Below are 17188 nucleotides of genomic sequence, written 5' to 3'. Positions count from 1 at the left end.
GAGATTTTTTTTTTTTCTTTCTAATTGAAAGCCTCTGATAATTGGGCTGCTTGTTCAAAACAGGAGAGGTGCAATTTTTCAGGCGGCCAGTATTAGAGAGGGAAGCTCGAATGCAAATGTAGGCAAAATGTTTCCATTTCCTGCATGAATGAGAACTAATTTGGCAAATAAAGAAAAATGTGCGAGCTCCATTTATGATAAAACTTACCTTCACATTTTCTGATCACTGAAAACCATTTCCATTTAAGCCGGCAAATTGCCTTTCACTTCCTGGATAAATGAGCCCCTTAAGAAATGTGCCCTTTTGAAAACAATTAAAGCTGAACCTTATTTTCAACCCAAAGGTAAGAATTATAAAACCCCGCTGGCTCCTACAGTACAAACACTGTGAGATGGGGCTCCTCAGTGGGGTGATTATGCTAAAGCCCAGCAGCTAATCTCCAGACACTGGAAACTGACGCATTCACTTATCCTAGCTCGGTCTGCTGGCGGCACCGAGGTACGGTATTCTGTTCTCTAGCCATTTATTGCATCTTTGCAGTGATGATATTTTAAAACTTCATTTAATAGAAAGATTACCTGAAAATGGGGGGGGGTCTCAACTCCAATGAGGGGTCTTAAAAATGAATATTTATTTGGGATGACTATAGGACGGGATGTAATCTGGTTTTATAGCAAAGAGATCATTTAGTGCTACTAACCCAAAAGAATATTCTTCAAATGCTAGAAACTCCCCGGTAGTTTTGTTCTATCTTGGGCATTATCACCATTCAAAACTCAAGGTTTGTTATGTGTTCGTTTGCATTTTTAAAGTCCAACACCATCCAAAATTTATCATGAAAACATGCTCAGTTTTCATTCGCTATAATACGACAATGAAATGAAAACTCAAACGCTGTTCATTTAAAAACTTGGATTTCTTTTTTAAGTAGAAGATGTGGGCTGGGGAGTAGTCCTGGTGGGCAAAAGCACTTGTCAGGCAAGGCTGACGACAGTTCAGTTGTCTAAACCCATATTAAAAAAAAAAAAAAAAGCCAGAAGTGTGCCTGCAATCCCAGCACCCCGATGCTCAGGGGGGAAACGGAGAGAGAATGTTAGCTAGCCTAGAGAAGGACATAGGGTCTGTTCATCTGTCTCAACCTCTACTGCTCTAGCACCATGCTTGCCTGCTACTGCTGTCCTTTGCGACCCACCACATGGGTCATGGACTCACCCTTTGAAGCTGTAAGCAAGGCCCCAATTAAATGCTTTCTTTTAAAAGTTGCCTTGGTCATAGTGTCTCTTCCCAGCAATAGAACAGTGACTAAGACAGCTACGATTCTATATTCTTACCGTCTTGTGATCGTTAACAATCATAAGCTCCAAATACTTCATTTCTTCAAACACACCACGAGATGGCTAAAGAAAATTTAAAATGCATGGTTAGAACAAGGGTTGCTATAAAGTATCTCTAAGCCTTTCAGGACCCTTCACTGCCTGTTGTATAGATCCCCAAAAAGATGCCTGGTAAAGCGATTGCTCAGATGTGACTATAAAGTGCCACTGGACAAAGAAGAAGCTAGGGAAGCACAGTGTCACTATTGTCACCTGCCAAAATGAGAAATAGGTCATAGGGTTTCTGTGTGGCTTTCCAAGTAAAATTACTCTAAAGGAGAAGGCATGGCATGATAGCTAAAAATAAATACATTTCCTTTTCTACAGTAATAATGATAAAATATTCACATTTACTTAAAATGTCAAAGGGAATTCACTTTAAATTCATCTCAAGAGAACAGCAGACATCTCTGAAATCACATCAGGGCGGTCAATAAGAATCAGAGGTCTGGAATAAAAGGTATCTGACAGAGTTCCAATTTCCAGCCCCTTACAGGAACAGACACCGACAGACAACACTTTAGGAATAACGCCTATTTTACTTCTCAGTCACATGTATCCTCTCACAGCTGAGAAGGTAATGATGACGGTTCTTCCTCATTGTGTATTGAGTAACAGTTCAGTATGGGGTAGACTGCAGTGAAAGGAAAGGCGCATAGGCCAACTGCATCTTCAAAAGTAAGCAGAGTTCTAATTAAGTGAGCATAAAAATTGTATTCGTGATTACCATAATGCCAATGTACACTATGTGAGTAAGAAGATGATTCAAACTTGAACTAACTTTTAGATCGCTGGGGGGGTGGGGTGGGGTGGGGAGGGAGTCTAATTCATTTAACACACATACACACAAAATAGATTCAACTAAGTACTATCTAAAATGTACAATTTGTGCTATAATTACTAATTAAGTCATCTAGTGAATTACTATGTAACCTATAAGCTGCAGAATTAATTCTTGGTTACATGGCATTCACCATGTAATTACTAAACAGTCCCAATCATTACAGCCTTCTAATCTACTACATATTTAGTTACAATGCCCCTATGTATTTATCAGAACATAAAAGGCATGCAACAGTTACTGATTATGCGGTCTCATGACTTTTATTTGGCCACTGTCATATTGCCAATAAAGGAATGACATTGTATCATTCTGGTCTGAAAAACACATTCAGTTTCAACTTTGGAATAACAGAGTTTTTTGTTTGGAAGAAATACAAATAAACTTGATTAGCCAATTTCTTTTAACAGAAATGTTCTGTAGGACATTGTATAAGCCAGATTATCTTGAAAGCTCTGGTGCAGTCTCTTTATTGTGTGTTTGTGTCTTTGGTTTGGTTTGGTTTGGTTGTGTGTGGAGGGTGAATGCATGGGGAAGCCAGAGGTCAACTGTTGGAATCAGTTCTCTCCTTCCTTCCACCAGGCGGTCATGAGGATGGAGTTCCGGGTACCGAGCTTCACCTATTTAGCCATCTTACCAGCCCTACTGTGTTTTTCCATTGGGCCGGGGGAAGCGTCCTCCAATTTTCCTAAGAAAAACACATTGAAGACAGAACTAAAACAACACATTTTTACATGACTTCAGGATTCACAGGACACTCTAATCAGTTTGAATCCTTAACAGGAAGGGAAGACTAAATAGCGTTGTGCTGAAAATCCTCAAGAGACAGAGCTTCTCTGTTCTGTTTTTTTGTTTTGAAGGGGAAAGTTGGGATGGAGTGTGGGGAGTGAGAAGGAGCCCTGCCTGTGGCCTGAGGCTACACTCACATGGACTGCTCTTTTCCTTCTTCTCAGCCATTGTAATTCAGGTAGCAAAGGCCACTGGTCACTGCCATCTGTGCCTGTGTAAGAGGGAAATTAACATCAAATGGATGTGGACAGCGGTCCATTGAGAATAGTCTTCAAATATTACATGAAGGAACAGTGCCATTAATAGTGAACGTCATCACAGAGCCCAAACAGCCTACAGTGAAACGGTGCATTGATCGTTCAACATTTCACACTCACAAAGACAGTTCAAATGTGAGTTTCCTCTGTTCGTGAAAAACGTGAGTTGCCCAAGGATGATTAGAGGATGGTTATTTGACCTACAACCATTTAACTATAGCCTAAGAACTCTATTATGTGCGCCCAATTTACTTTAGACTTTAAAATGATACGCGGCATAAGGTTTTATATAAATTATGAAAGATTCTGGGCATTAGTATATAGAAATAGTATCACATGCCTGCAGGAAACCAAAAGAAGCCCTTGCCAACATCAGCATATTAAAGATGCTTCCTGGCAGGGTGACTGGGGGGAGGTAATACAGAAGGGCTGGGGAAGAGCAAACCAGAAAGTCTGGTTTAATGCCTGGCCCTGCAGTAATCATTTACATTTGGCCACACTCAGGTTCCAAGCCCAGCTACACGCTGGCTGGTGCTTCATTTGTCATCTTCACTGAAGCAATTCTCCATGCCTCATCCCACGCAAGGCACAGCTGAGGCTGCACTCCCCACCCACACAGGCGACCCAAGCTCTCAGACCAATTTCCCTCCTGAACAAGCCTGAACGTCTACAGAGGTCTGCAAGTCACAGCCCCACACACATCACGGCTATTTTAATTAAGACTTACTGAGATTCTTCATCTCCTTAGAATACTGTCCTGCCAAGGTTTTCTGGATTATGTGCGGTCGGCCTGTGCTTTTCTGAAACAAAAAAAAACAATTGCAGGAAATGAAAAAGTAAGACAGGAAGACACCTCTACGACTCCGTGGAACTGTGCTTGCATAACGTTTCTTCTAACATCCTTCCTTACATGGGGACATGGCATATTAGAAGGAAGAGGGTATGCCTTGATGAATCTTTAATTTTAAATGAAAAAGAGCCCTTCAACTGCCCCACTTTAGATCAAAGCACTGTTTTGTCAGTTGCTCTTGAATCTCAGCTTCTTTCAAAGCCCCAAGTGGGAAATGCATAGGAAAGGATCGCCTGTCCACCAGCGTGAGACAACCTTGGTGCTCCAGCACACTTTTAAAACGTAAAATTTGCAAAGATGAAACTGCAATTTTCTCATCAACTTGTAAGTGATTTAAAAATGATGATCTCCATAGTTAATTACAGCTGCAAGGCCGGCATGTACTCTTATATCACTGGTAACATGGTTTGAGAAAGATTTTAATAATTTCCATAGGCAACCTTGAAAATATTCATATTCTTTGGCCTAGAAATTACATGGGCTCATTACATTATTAGAAGTGGAAGTGGCATTAAGAGCTGAGGGCTCAGTTTCTGCCAAGCAGTGTCTATGTGTGCATTGTCTGAATCACTCCCAAGAAGTCCGTGTCGTCTGGGTTCTACCCCGGTTCTAAGTTGCTTTCTGTCACTATGATAAAACACTGACCATTACAAACTTGAGAAGGAAAGAGCTCATTCCAACTTGCAGGATACAGTCTATCATGGAAGAAAATGAGGGCAGGAACTCAAGCAGGAACCTAGAGGCAAGAACTGAAGCAGAGACCATGGAGGAACGCTGCTTGCTGACTTGCTTCCTCTGGCTTGTCGGCTACCTTTTTTGTACAGCCCAGGGATAGTTATTGTATCCCACCTGTGTAAGGATGGGGCCACCTGCAGTGGGCTTGGCCACCCTACATAAGTTAGCAATAAGAAAATGACCCACAGCCGGGCATGGTGGCGCATGCCTTTAATCCCAGCACTCAGGAGGCAGAGGCAGGTGGATTTCTGAGTTCGAGGCCAGCCTGGTCTACAAAGTGAGTTCCAGGACAGCCAGGGCTATACAGAGAAACCCTGTCTCGAAAAACCAAAAAAAAAAAGAAAGAAAATGACCCACAGACACGACCACAGGCCACTCTGATGGAGACAGGTCTTCGGAGGTTTCCCTCTCCTTGGGTGAGTCAAGTTGACAAGATCAACCATCACATTTCTACTTAACAAATAAAAATACTGAGATTCAGAAAAATACATAATTGGGTTAAGTTGTGCTATGAGACAATCAATTTATTTAAAATATACATGGAAATATGCAATGGAAAAATGGTGTGAATATTTGCTAAAAGGTGATAAATTATCTTTGGGGATAGTATGATGGATAATTACTACTTAAGTGGTTATTTTGCTTTTCAATTTTTTTAACATATTACTAGATTTGGGGGCTTTTGCAATATTGATAATTAAACTTAGAGTCTCATATTAGTATATACTATATTAGTATATACTTAGTATAGTTAGTTCTGTTCCACTAAGAAATGCCTAGCTTGTTTTCTGGGAGGGTGGGGGGTGATGTTATTATTTTGTTTGTTTGTTTTGTTTTGTTCTTTTGAGACAGGGCCTCACTAAGTTTCCCAGATTAGGCTCTAGAGTAGCTGTGATCACAGGCATACAGTACCACACTCAATTAATATAATCATAAAAGCTTTTTAAAAGTCCTTTCTTATTAGATTTGATGGAAAACAATAATTAAGAATATTGCTAATTGCTTTCTACTTGCAATAGAATGTGAATTCTCACTGGAACTATCCTGTCCAAACATGCTAAAGCAATAATAATAATAATAATAATAATAATAATAATAATAATAATTTGAACATCCAAAAATCCAAATTCTATCTAATCGGTTTTTTATTCTGGAAACCGATGAAAAGACACCTAGCATGGTGATATTTACCCCTGAACCTGCAACAGGATTTTTGCTGCTAATTTAAAGATTCAAGTTCTGCTCACTTGCCCCCACCCACAGTGCGAATGAACAAAAAGGAGGCAGTAGGAGGCAGCAGGGAACAGAAGATGATAAGCACCACAAAACCACCAGCCCCCAGCAGTATAATTCCAGCTATAACAACGGAGTGCCGATTCCTCAAACATTTTGATAATACGAGTTTATATGTATATAAACCCTTTTAGCAGTTCAGCAGACACTGCAACACATTTATGAATTCACCCCGTCTGCAAAGATTGTCATATTATGGATGCACTGGAAAATTACCCCATTTACACTTTCTTAAAATGTGAAAGTTTAGAGAACTAGTTTGGATTTATTGTTGTTGTTTTCCTTTGGGGGTTTCTTTGGTGAGGGAGGTAAGGGAGCAGATACTCAAAGCCAACAGCCAGTGTTCTGCTGAATGTCTGAATGTCTGTCTGGCAGTTTTGCCATAAGATGGTTATCTGCCTGCCCATGGAACAGGGAGCACATTTTACTCATCAGAATATCTTAATCAAGGCTGAACTGCCATCACTCTATGGAAAGTTTTAAAGTTATTCATCAAAACCCATACAGGTTTATTCAAATATTGCAATCATCACATACAACTAAATATTTTTTCTGTCTCGAATTTGAAAAGTTACCTCATAGTTTTATATATATGCAAATATAAATTTATTTTCATTTATATATTAATATATTTATATATTATAAATAAAATATATAATTTGTGTAATATGTGTATTATATAAATATATTATATAGATATATGTTATATATTTTATATTATATAAATGTATATATAAATATATTGCATACATACATATACAGACAAGAAAATAAATGCTGCTTTTTATTATCAAAAGTTTAAATGTCAGAGTTGGTGAGATGGCTCAGCAGTTGAGAAGTCTTGCTGCCCTTGCAGAGGGCCCAAACTCAGTTCCCAGCCCCCACAATGGCTACTCACAGCCTTCTGTAACTCCACTTCCTGGGGTTCTGAGGCCCTTTGTGGAGCTCCTCACACAGAATACACAGCACACTCATACACAATCAATCAATCAATAAAATATATTATATACATAATATATTATATATATATATTATATATATATAATATATATATGTGTGTATATATGTATATATATTTATATGTATAAATATTATATAATATATATATATATATATATATATATATATATATATATATACTATCTATGTGCCTGTGTGTATATATATGAGTATGTATGTATGTGTGTATACATATTTTAACAGCCTCAGTGACAACTGTTTTCTTCAAAGAAAGATTTTTTGGTTAATGTTTCCATCTGGACATGAGGGCACACACAGAATACTCAGGAGACCTGAGCTACACTGTGATACCCTGGGCCCCACCAAACCTGTTTTCTGCTCTCCAGCAAAAGACTGCATTACTCTGATTAGCACTCTCAAAAGTGTTTTTTCTCCTTAAAGTTCCCTCCCTAGATCTACTCCTCCCTGCCCCACCCCCTGCTGTGACCTCACTGTGTCTTCACATGCCAATCTCCACCCATGTCAGAGCCTTTGTATCTTCACAGCTCTGGGAATGTTCTAATCCCCTTGTGGCCTTTACTCAAGATTCCCCCTCACCTCAGTGGCTCTTTGCTCTCTTCAGCAGGTGCCACCATCTGAAATGTCACGTGTGACTTTTTGCATCCCCATCATGAGTCTCAGGATATCAATTTTATCATGAATGTAATATGCAGTATGCTTTCAATATAACATTGACGACTCTGTGTCAGACTGTAAAGACTGCTGTCAGTAAACAGCATGCCAGGAACACAGGAGGTCTCATTGTGGTTGTTGTCCTATACAAAATGAAACACTACTTTCTTCTCCATCTGGAAACTGTATGTTGTATCACGTAGACACTATTTAGACCACAGATTTCCCTACTAAGTATTTCTAGTAACAGAAAGTAAGTACATTCTTACACAATTATCTAAAGAAGACAGTAGAAATGAAAGATTTCTTTTAAATAAAGTCCAGGCTGCTCAGTGCAAAACAAAAGCCCTCCCTGTTCTCTCTAAAGACTAGGAAGAAGGGGCTTGCTTCAGAATAGCTCAGCATCATACCTCTGATCTGGCCTCACTGGCATAAGGGCCTAGCACTGTACCATTCTAAGTGTGACGTCACATAACACGGATAAATGGTCTTTGATGCTGGGAAAACCAAATACCGTAAGGAAACTGATGGCACAGGCTCACCTCATCATGAGTCAGTTCCAGCGGCTCTATCATATATACAAAGGTGTCATCCTCAAACATGCCACTGTAAGACAAGACACCAAGAGGAAAGTCAGCAAGTGTTGCAGTAAGAACAAGCAAGTCAGCATCTCAACAGTGTCAAAAGTCTTCAAACAGTCCCGGATAAACCCCCAATGGCGGCACAGAACCCTGCCCCGCTCTCAGAACTCCAAGGACTCTACTAGGCAGCCTGCCGGCACAAAAGTGTAAAGCATTCCCGCAGAGCATCCTTCTTACTATCTTTCCTTGCCACACAGTGAGCAGTTTTGCTGCACAACACACATTCAGTTCACAATGATGTGGTTCCTCACCACTGGCCCAAAGTAATGGGATCAAGCCATCATGGATTCAAACCTCCAAGGCTTGAATGAAAATAATCCTTTTTTCTCTTAGAAGTCGATTATCTCAGGGATTTTTGTTTCAGTAACAGAAAGCTAACTAATACACCCCTATCCTCTCCCTCACAGCATCAACCAAAGTGGGTATCACTACTCTATGTCATTATTTGTTGAATTTCTGAGTTTTCTGCAGTCTCGGTGTTATAGAAGAGAGGATTTTAGCTCTCTAGAACTACTCTTTATTTAGTCCTCAACATATCACTGACATAGAAAAGTCACTAATATAAAATATCTGAAAATTAAAAACTGCACAGAGCCAATGGCTACGAGCAAGCCCGGAGGTCAGGAGGACCCAAGCAGATTCCCACGTACTGGAGTCCGTTGCAGGTCGACAGGGCCACCCTGGAATCCTTGACGCCTCTGATGCTTCCATGGTAGTAACAGTGCTCTCCACCCTACAAAACAAAAGAAGGCCTTACTGACTGTATCTGATACACTGATGGTCCTGCTTCTGACAGCTCTGTAGAGAAAGGCCACCGATGACACGAATACAGGGCGCACAAGACACTCCTATTTGAAGTCAAAAAATAGGGCTGGAAAAGCATTAAACATAACAAGTTTGCATAGGTTTAATGGAAGAGAAAGGGGCTTTATAGGGAATAAAACCAAGGTAAAGGATAAAGTTTGCATGCACTTCTTCAGCATGCAAAGGAGTTACAAACAGATGTGGTTACACAAGTTTCCTCTCTCTCACACCATGACTCTTCCTCTTATGTTTATATGCATTTTAAATAGAATATTTATACTACTACTATCAGATTTACCCCACTTTGGAAATAATCTTCCTGAGGTACTCTCCATGTTATCAAAAGAGAAACATAAACACCAAGCCAACCACAGCCCTTTATCTAGAGTAGCATGCTAATTGCAAGATATGCTAGAGCAGTGGTGGCACAACGCTGGGGGCGGAACCAACCAGTAACAGATTTGACTTAAGGCCCACTCCAAGAGGAACCCATACCTGATACTGCTTTGGTGATCAAGAATCTAAGACTAGATAGCCCAGGGGCTTAGAGGAAAACCAAATAATACTGATATAAAACAGGGGAAAAAATGTAATGCTAAAATGTCTCTAAATGACATTCTGCTATACTTGAAGATCAATATCTTGTTCAACCATCATTAGAGGAGCTTCCTCCTGCTGCAGATGGGAACAAATATAAAGGCACAGAGCCAGACATTACACAAAGAGGGAGAGACCTTGGAATACTCAGTTCTAAATGAGATTCTCTCTCCCCTCAGAGCCCATGGAAGAGGAGAGAGACAGACTGTACAAACCAGAGAAAATGAGGTACTTCAAGAAAACAAGGCCCTTTGAAATCAACATGAACAAAGTTCATCTGAACTACTCAGAGGCCCCAAAGCAGCATGCAGTGCCTGCATGAGTCTGCACCAGGTCTTTTGGCATGCACCGTGCCTGGATGAGTCTGCACCAGGTCCTTTGGCATGCACCGTGCCTGCATGAGAGTCTGCACCAGGTCCTTTGTGCTTATGTTATGGCTTCCAGTTTAGAGTTCATATGAGGTTCTTGAGTGCAAATGAGTGGGTCTGATTCTTATACCTTCTCTTGGGCTTTTTTTCTTCTTCTTCTTCTTCTTCTGTTTATTAGTTTGTCTAACTTCAATATGATAATTTTGTCTCATCTTTTATTTATTTTGTTATCATTTTTTAAAAATGAATGAATGAGTAAGTGAAAACCTAGTCACTAGGATAAAGGTTAACAACTGAACTGTCATTTATCCCTGCTGGAAGAGGGAAAGTCAGTTTGTGGCATTGGGTATATTAACCACTCCTCATGTTCAGCATAGTTGACCAACATATAATGAACCCCACAGCTTTTTGTGTGCTTTTATTTGGTTACAGTTTACTATTGTTGTTGTTGTTATCTTTGGGGGTTGTCTTTTATCTTGTTTTCTTGGTTTAAGGGGGCTTCATTGTTTTATTAGGTTTTTGAGAAAGAATTTACCTTCTACATTGGACCTTAAATTCCCTGTCTTCCTCATTTACTGTCACCACCACCATCCTCCTGTTAGAGACACACAGTGTCTGCTACTTTATTAAAAAGTATTTATGTATGATAAGTTTAGCAAGCACTCATGAGGGTAAACTTTTCATTTTCAACTCTCACAGTAGGGCCACATGTTGAGTAGAAATGCCAAACTGTCCATTACTTCATCCTGGCACCTCAGAGGCCTGTAGAGTCTTCTAGTGTCTGACGATGCTAATTTAGACCCATTCCAGCATCAGGGCATTTTCTATAAAATCTATTGTTCTTTAAGAGGACTTCATGGACTCCTATTCAGCTCCCTGTCCATGCAGCCTTGGGTTATGTCTCCGTGTGGATGCTTCTTGTCCATTACACTACGTATTCCAGGATACCCGGTAACTGAAAACAGCTCCTGCACCTCCATCCGAGAAGCAGTCTTTTATTAACTCTTTATTCATTCCCTCCCCATGCTCGTTCATAAACTGAGCTACGTCACCCAACTAGAGATGGGGTGTCCACCTGGCTAGGTGGGTAAGTAGTGAGTCAGGGGTTTAACTATTCTCCAAGTACACATTTCAACCCACCACCCCCTTTGCAGGTGCCTCTGCTCCCTGAGTCTTTCTGGCTTTAATAGCAGGAGTTGCCTTGATGCTTCCAGCTTCCCTAAAAAAGCATTTAGTGGAGCAAATAAAGCTCAAGCCCGAGAGAATTCTTGGCCTACTGCGGCCCATCTCATCTCCTGAAATTGCATGGGCATCTCCTACTGCTGTCTTTACTTGGTTCTGTCCCAGTGGCCTTATTTCCCTTTTGAATAGATTATTGGTAAGGCATATGATAAATCACATTGGTGCTATATATGGAAGTTGCTCCCTGTTCTCAAATAGCAATGTTGCTTATAAATATTGACTAATCTACAGTATGCCAAGTTCTCTTTGTGTATTTAACACTGCAACCTATAAGGACAAATGGATCCACACATCTCAGCAACTTGAGAATCCAGCTCAATATATAGCCATCACATTTCAAACTCTTCACATTTCTAAAGGCAAAATATATAGTAACTGTAAATTCTATCAAAGTTCTTCTGTAGCACATCATGTCACACATACACAAAAAGCTGGCTTAAACTAGTGGTCATAAGAAGTGCACAGAAAACATTCCTATTTACTTGGCCTTCCCAAGAAAAGCTAGTTTCAGATTTTCCTTATGATATTCTTATTTTTCCCATAAAATATCACCAGCCCTTATTGTAGTACGCTCCATTCACCATGCACTGATGAAGTTGATTCTCTGCCTAGAAAGATAATTGCTACTGGTTTGAATTAAGGTAGGAAACTGTATATTTGATTTGTGTCATCTGTGAATCTTCCGTGAAAATGGAGCATTCAGTCCCTGGTGTTGACACCGTATTCAGCTATAAGTACATAGATTAAGCACTATGAGAAGTTTTGGTGATTCCCATTTTAGTGTTAATCTTAGAATATTTTCTGAGTTTACTGTTACATTTATAGCAAGTTTTTTTGTTTTTTGTTTTTTTAGGTATTGTTGAAAAATATCATTTGTCAACTCTACTGACCCACGTTGCTGCCGTAGTTGCTCAGGACAGAAAGGACACACGTGAGGGATTTCATTCACTGTGACACAGAGCAATCAGTTCCAGGGGACTGGCCCATGAATATGCCATATTGAATGATCACTAACTGATTTTAACCATAATCTTCATGTGCAGATTAGCAGATGGGCAGCATGTAGTAAAAGCCCCGCCAAAAGTAGCAAGAAAGGCCCAGCTGGATGTCACATCATCAGGTCCCTGGGCTATCATCTCTCCTTCCAGATAAGAAAGCCTCAGATGGCTCAAGACCACTGGTCAGCGCTGACCTCGAAGAATGAGCACTAACCCGGGGTTAGACAAGCAGCAGCGAGGGCTGAGCCGCTATGTTTCCATCAATGTCAATACTTTGGGATCCAAAACTGTTGTTCTGTTAATTAAATTCTTCAGAAATGGAACCTCTGTGAAACAGAACCTATTTTGGTCATCAGAAGAAATGAAAATTCCTAGTCAGTGCCCTCCATCTCTCTCTCTCTCTCTCTCTCTCTCTCTCTCTCTCTCTCTCTCTCTCTCTCCCAGCCATTCCTCTCCTCATGGCCAAGGACTCCAAAAGCTAAGACATGCTCACATAATAACTTACTTCTACATAACGTTAGCAAACTGCAGAATTCCAGTGGAAACCATTGCGCACCCTGCACTGTTCTGTTACTGCCCATAGGTGTGGTGGGGAGGGTTTGCTAGAAGTTTTGTTTCCTTGAAGTCTTGTTGGTCTGCCTATTCTTCATGGTGTGAGCATCTCTCTCTCTCTCTCTCTCTCTCTCTCTCTCTCTCTCTCTNTCTCTCTCTCTCTCTCTCTCTCTCTCTCTCTCTCTCTCTGTGTGTGTGTGTGTGTGTGTGTGTGTGTGTGTGTGTGTGTGTGTGTGTGTGTGTTGCTGGGGACTGAACCCAAGACCTATTGCATGATAAGCACCCTACCACTGCGCTATACTCCCCAACCCATGTGATCCTCATCTATTAAAACACTTCCCAATCAAAAATGAGTGGGGAAAGCAACTTAGGGATTCAAATGAAAACAACTTGAAAGTGGAAAATAGTCTATTCCATGACATCACTGCTCCGTTGACAGGCATTATTTAATTCTGCTCACTTTAACAAAAAGAAACATGGTTGCTCTCACAGTAACCCACTCAAACAACAGTGATATAAAAAAATCCACGCATGTCCAGAAGGAATAAGAGCAGAGAGAAGTCAGCAGTGTGAGGTGCCTGTGAAGGAGTAAGACATAGACACTTGGTTGGTGGCAGTACCTCTTGAATTTGAACTTTTGGGGGTGAAACCAAAGAAAGCAAGCCAATGGTTAAATTTTGTTAACTTTTTTCAACCTTTGTGTCTGCTAAATTACCTCAACTGCTTCTGTAACATTCAATCTGTCACAGTCCTAGACACTCAGGGAAACTTAGATGGTTGTTGTGCCTGAGAGGTGGGATCTTTCACTTGGCCACGGAAGATCTGGTAAACATGCACAGACAAGTGACATCGCCCATCATGAAGAATTGTGCGTACCAGGAGGTAGACTTGGGACATACTATAAAAAGAAGAGGCTACCCTCCAGTTATTATTCTAGGTATGGGTTTTTCTTTATTTTTTACGAATTTACCTATTAACGGAGTATACCAGCCTTTTTAAAAAGTGGTGGTCTATACCTATAGTTGATTACATGTGTCTAGATTTACTTCAGAATGAGAAAATGAAAAACTTCATTCAGGGGGTTGGGGAATTTGAGATTCCAATACTAGTTTAATATTTTATCTTCATTAAATTCAGGGGTGAAAAGAATCTTCCAGTAATGTATTGATAATAGTGTTGGACCACTTCAGCTCTGTCAATGTCATATAACTTAAATACTTCATATAAGCTATATTATCCAAACTTAAAATACCTTCGTAAGGAACCAGTGTTGGCTCTCCATGTTCCTTTCATATTCTAGAACACGTTCAGAATACTGCCAGACAGGGTAATATTTTGAATGATTAACTTTAAACTAGAAATTGTAAAGACTGTAATTTTATATCTAATATAAAAGTTCTCTCATGTATAACCTTTCTCTGCTATTACTTAAATTGTTTATTATTTATCTATTAGAAAGCAACTCTTAAGCTAGCTATTAATTTAAAGGCTACAAAATGAATATACAAGTAATTAAAGAGCCATTTAAATTCGTGTAAGAGTAGACATCCAAACCTTTGGGTTAGGAACTGTGGTGGTTTTAATACACTTGCCCCATGGGAAATGGCACTATTAGGAGATGTGGTCTCGTTGGAATATGTGTCCCTTGGAGGAAGTGTGTCACTGTGTATGTAGGTGGGCTCCGAGGGTTGCTAGTGCTCAAGCTCTGCCCAGTGCAGGAAAGAGCCTTCTCCTGGCTGCCTGCAGTAGAGTCTTTCCAAGGCTGCCTGTGGATCAAGACGTAGAACTCGACTCTTCCAGACTGTGTCTTCCTGCCCACTGCCATGCTTCCTAGCGTGATGATAATGAACTGAACCTCTGAACCTGTAAGCCAGCCCCAATTAAATGTTGTCCTTATAAGAGTTGCCTTTGTCATGGTGTCTGTTCACAGCAATGGAAACCCAAACTAAGACAGGAACAGAACATAAAAATAAGAATTTTTAATAAAAATTTTAAAAAAATAAGAATTTTCAATTCCAAATATGGCTGAAAAGGTTGAAAATAGATGGTGAAAAAAGTCTGAGAAAATTCATGAAAAAATAATAAAGAAAGAGATAATGGAGTAGGGAGAAAAAAAGGAAAGAAAAAGAAACCAGAGAAGAAAACACAGGACTGAAATTATCCTGCCCAGTGCAAGTGCCCCAACTCAGTTCTAACATCTGGTGGCAATGTCTGCCCCTCTCTTACCAGGAAGACTTAGTCTACAGCACTCTCAGGGTCAGCATCTGCAGAGCCAACCCATAATATGATAAAGAATCTCAGAAACACAACTCTCTCTATGCTGAACATGGACAAACCACCTTCCTTACCCTCCGTCTCTAAACAGTCGATCTGATGCATTCAAGTTGCACTGGGCAGTGTAAGTAACATAAAGATGACTTAAAGGATTTAAGAGGATATGTGGGGTTCACGAATCCAACCATATTTTATACAAGGAACCCGAGCATCCATGGATAGGGGTGTTCTCCGCAGGATTCCCGAGCAAATCCCTCCAGGATAACAAGGAAGGGTATATAACTATATGACTATATAACAACTATAGTCAGGGTCCTAAGGACTTTCCCTCTCCAGATCCCTCTGCTCTACACTGATGCCACTCCCACCCAGGAGCTGTGTCTATCAAGGACCCACTCACCCAGATGGCATCCCTGCCCTTCTGCTGCCCAAGTCCTCAAAGGCATAATGATCTTCAGCCAACCCAAGCTTATGTGATGAGGAAGACTCTAACCATGATTAGGAAAAGAACAAGGTGAGTGTAAAGCCTTCTCCCCACAGGACAGGGATGTGTCTCTGACTCACCGATGTATGTGCTTTACCAGAAACTAGGTCAGTGCAAGAACTGAACTGACTTTTTATTGAATATATATGTGTGTGTGTGTGTGTGTGTGTGTGTGTGTGTATAGATCCCATGTGTGTATGTGCATGTCTTTGTGTGTGTGTTACAGAAATGATGCTTTGTTATGTATAATGAAATGATTATTGATCAAGCACACAAGCCTGCCTTTTCACCTGTACATAATTGCTCTTGTGGGAACTTGGGGGAATGTGTAATTTTTGACCTAAAAACGACTGTTCGACTCTTTTCAGTGTTTAACTTCTATAGAATCCACATACTAAGAGAGTCTTTTTCTTCCTATGTCTCCATTAGTTCACTGTATAGAAATGCAATAGAATAATATTCAGCCTTTAAATGGAGACGCTACCATTTGCGGCCACATGAATGAACCTGACGTTCATATTTAACCACTGGCTAGGAATCATGCCCTAGGTCACGCCCTAGGTGTGTGTGCTTATTCATTCATCCACCCATGACCACTGTACTTGTTTGCATTTCTGGACTATTGTAAATAATGATGCTATGAATATTAACATGCCTTTTTTATGTGAACATGTTTTTGTCTGGCTGTGTGTGTGTGTGTGCGCGCGTGTGTGTGTGTGTGTGTGTGTGTGTGTGTGTGTGTGTGTTTGTGTGATGTAAGGCACAGAAGTGTGTGTGGGCCTATGCACAAGTATGCACAATCCACAGCAGGATATCAGGTGCCTTCTATAGCTCTCCACCTTATTGCTTGAGACAGGGTCTCCCACTGACCCAGACATTGGCTCATTTGCCTAGGCTGGCTTGCTAGGGAGCTCTCAGAATCAGCCTGTCTCCATTCCTCATTGTTGGTGTTACAACCAAACTGAGACATGCCTGGCATTTTACATGAGCATTAGGGATTAAAACTTGGGTCTTCATATTTGTAGACAAGCATCCGTGGCACACTCCCCCCAAGCCATCTCCATGGGTCCATGGACATACGTTTTAACTCACACAGAAACACACCTAAGGTCTTCAGAGAAATACAAAATTAAACTACAGTGAGCTATACTTCCCATTTATTAGAATGGCTATTGTGTGGCTGTTGGGGATAAAGGGACATTTGTAGACTGTTGGTAGAACTACAGATTGGCATGGCCAAGTGAAGAATGGAGATCCATCAAAGAAATAAATAAAATAGAATGGAAATCTGAATCTCAAAGAGATAACTGCAGAGTATGCTCATCGCAGCTTCATTTGTGTGGCCAAGCTGGAAAAACTGATGGATGCATGAATGGAGAAATGTGTTCACCAGGGACTATTGACCAGCCTCGGAAAGAGGCAAATCCTGTCACTCTGGCAACATGGGGGGACACTGT

General features: G+C 40.5%; 1 protein-coding gene across 5 annotated transcripts in view; it reads right to left on the bottom strand.

Annotated features, from left to right (window-relative positions):
* Positions 1-17188, bottom strand: part of Adam23 (ADAM metallopeptidase domain 23) — a 145037-nt gene that overhangs the window by 52832 nt on the left and 75017 nt on the right. For 3 of the 5 annotated variants that reach the window (XM_029538659.1, XM_029538658.1, XM_029538657.1), the window contains exons 5-10: positions 9063-9145; positions 8314-8377; positions 3989-4061; positions 3142-3215; positions 2853-2903; positions 1333-1398 (exon numbers count right to left, since the gene is read on the bottom strand). In XM_029538659.1, the coding sequence (XP_029394519.1) occupies positions 1333-1398; positions 2853-2903; positions 3142-3215; positions 3989-4061; positions 8314-8377; positions 9063-9145 (411 nt within the window). The remainder of the gene's footprint in view (positions 1-1332; positions 1399-2852; positions 2904-3141; positions 3216-3988; positions 4062-8313; positions 8378-9062; positions 9146-17188) is intronic. The other 2 variants (XM_021197388.2, XM_021197387.2) reach the window with 1 other exon arrangement.

The sequence above is a fragment of the Mus pahari genome, chromosome 5 (assembly GCF_900095145.1).
Source record: "Mus pahari chromosome 5, PAHARI_EIJ_v1.1, whole genome shotgun sequence".
Lineage (NCBI taxonomy): Eukaryota > Metazoa > Chordata > Mammalia > Rodentia > Muridae > Mus > Mus pahari.
The sequence above is the reverse complement of the archived record's forward strand: the minus strand, read 5'-3'. Positions and strand labels throughout refer to the sequence as shown.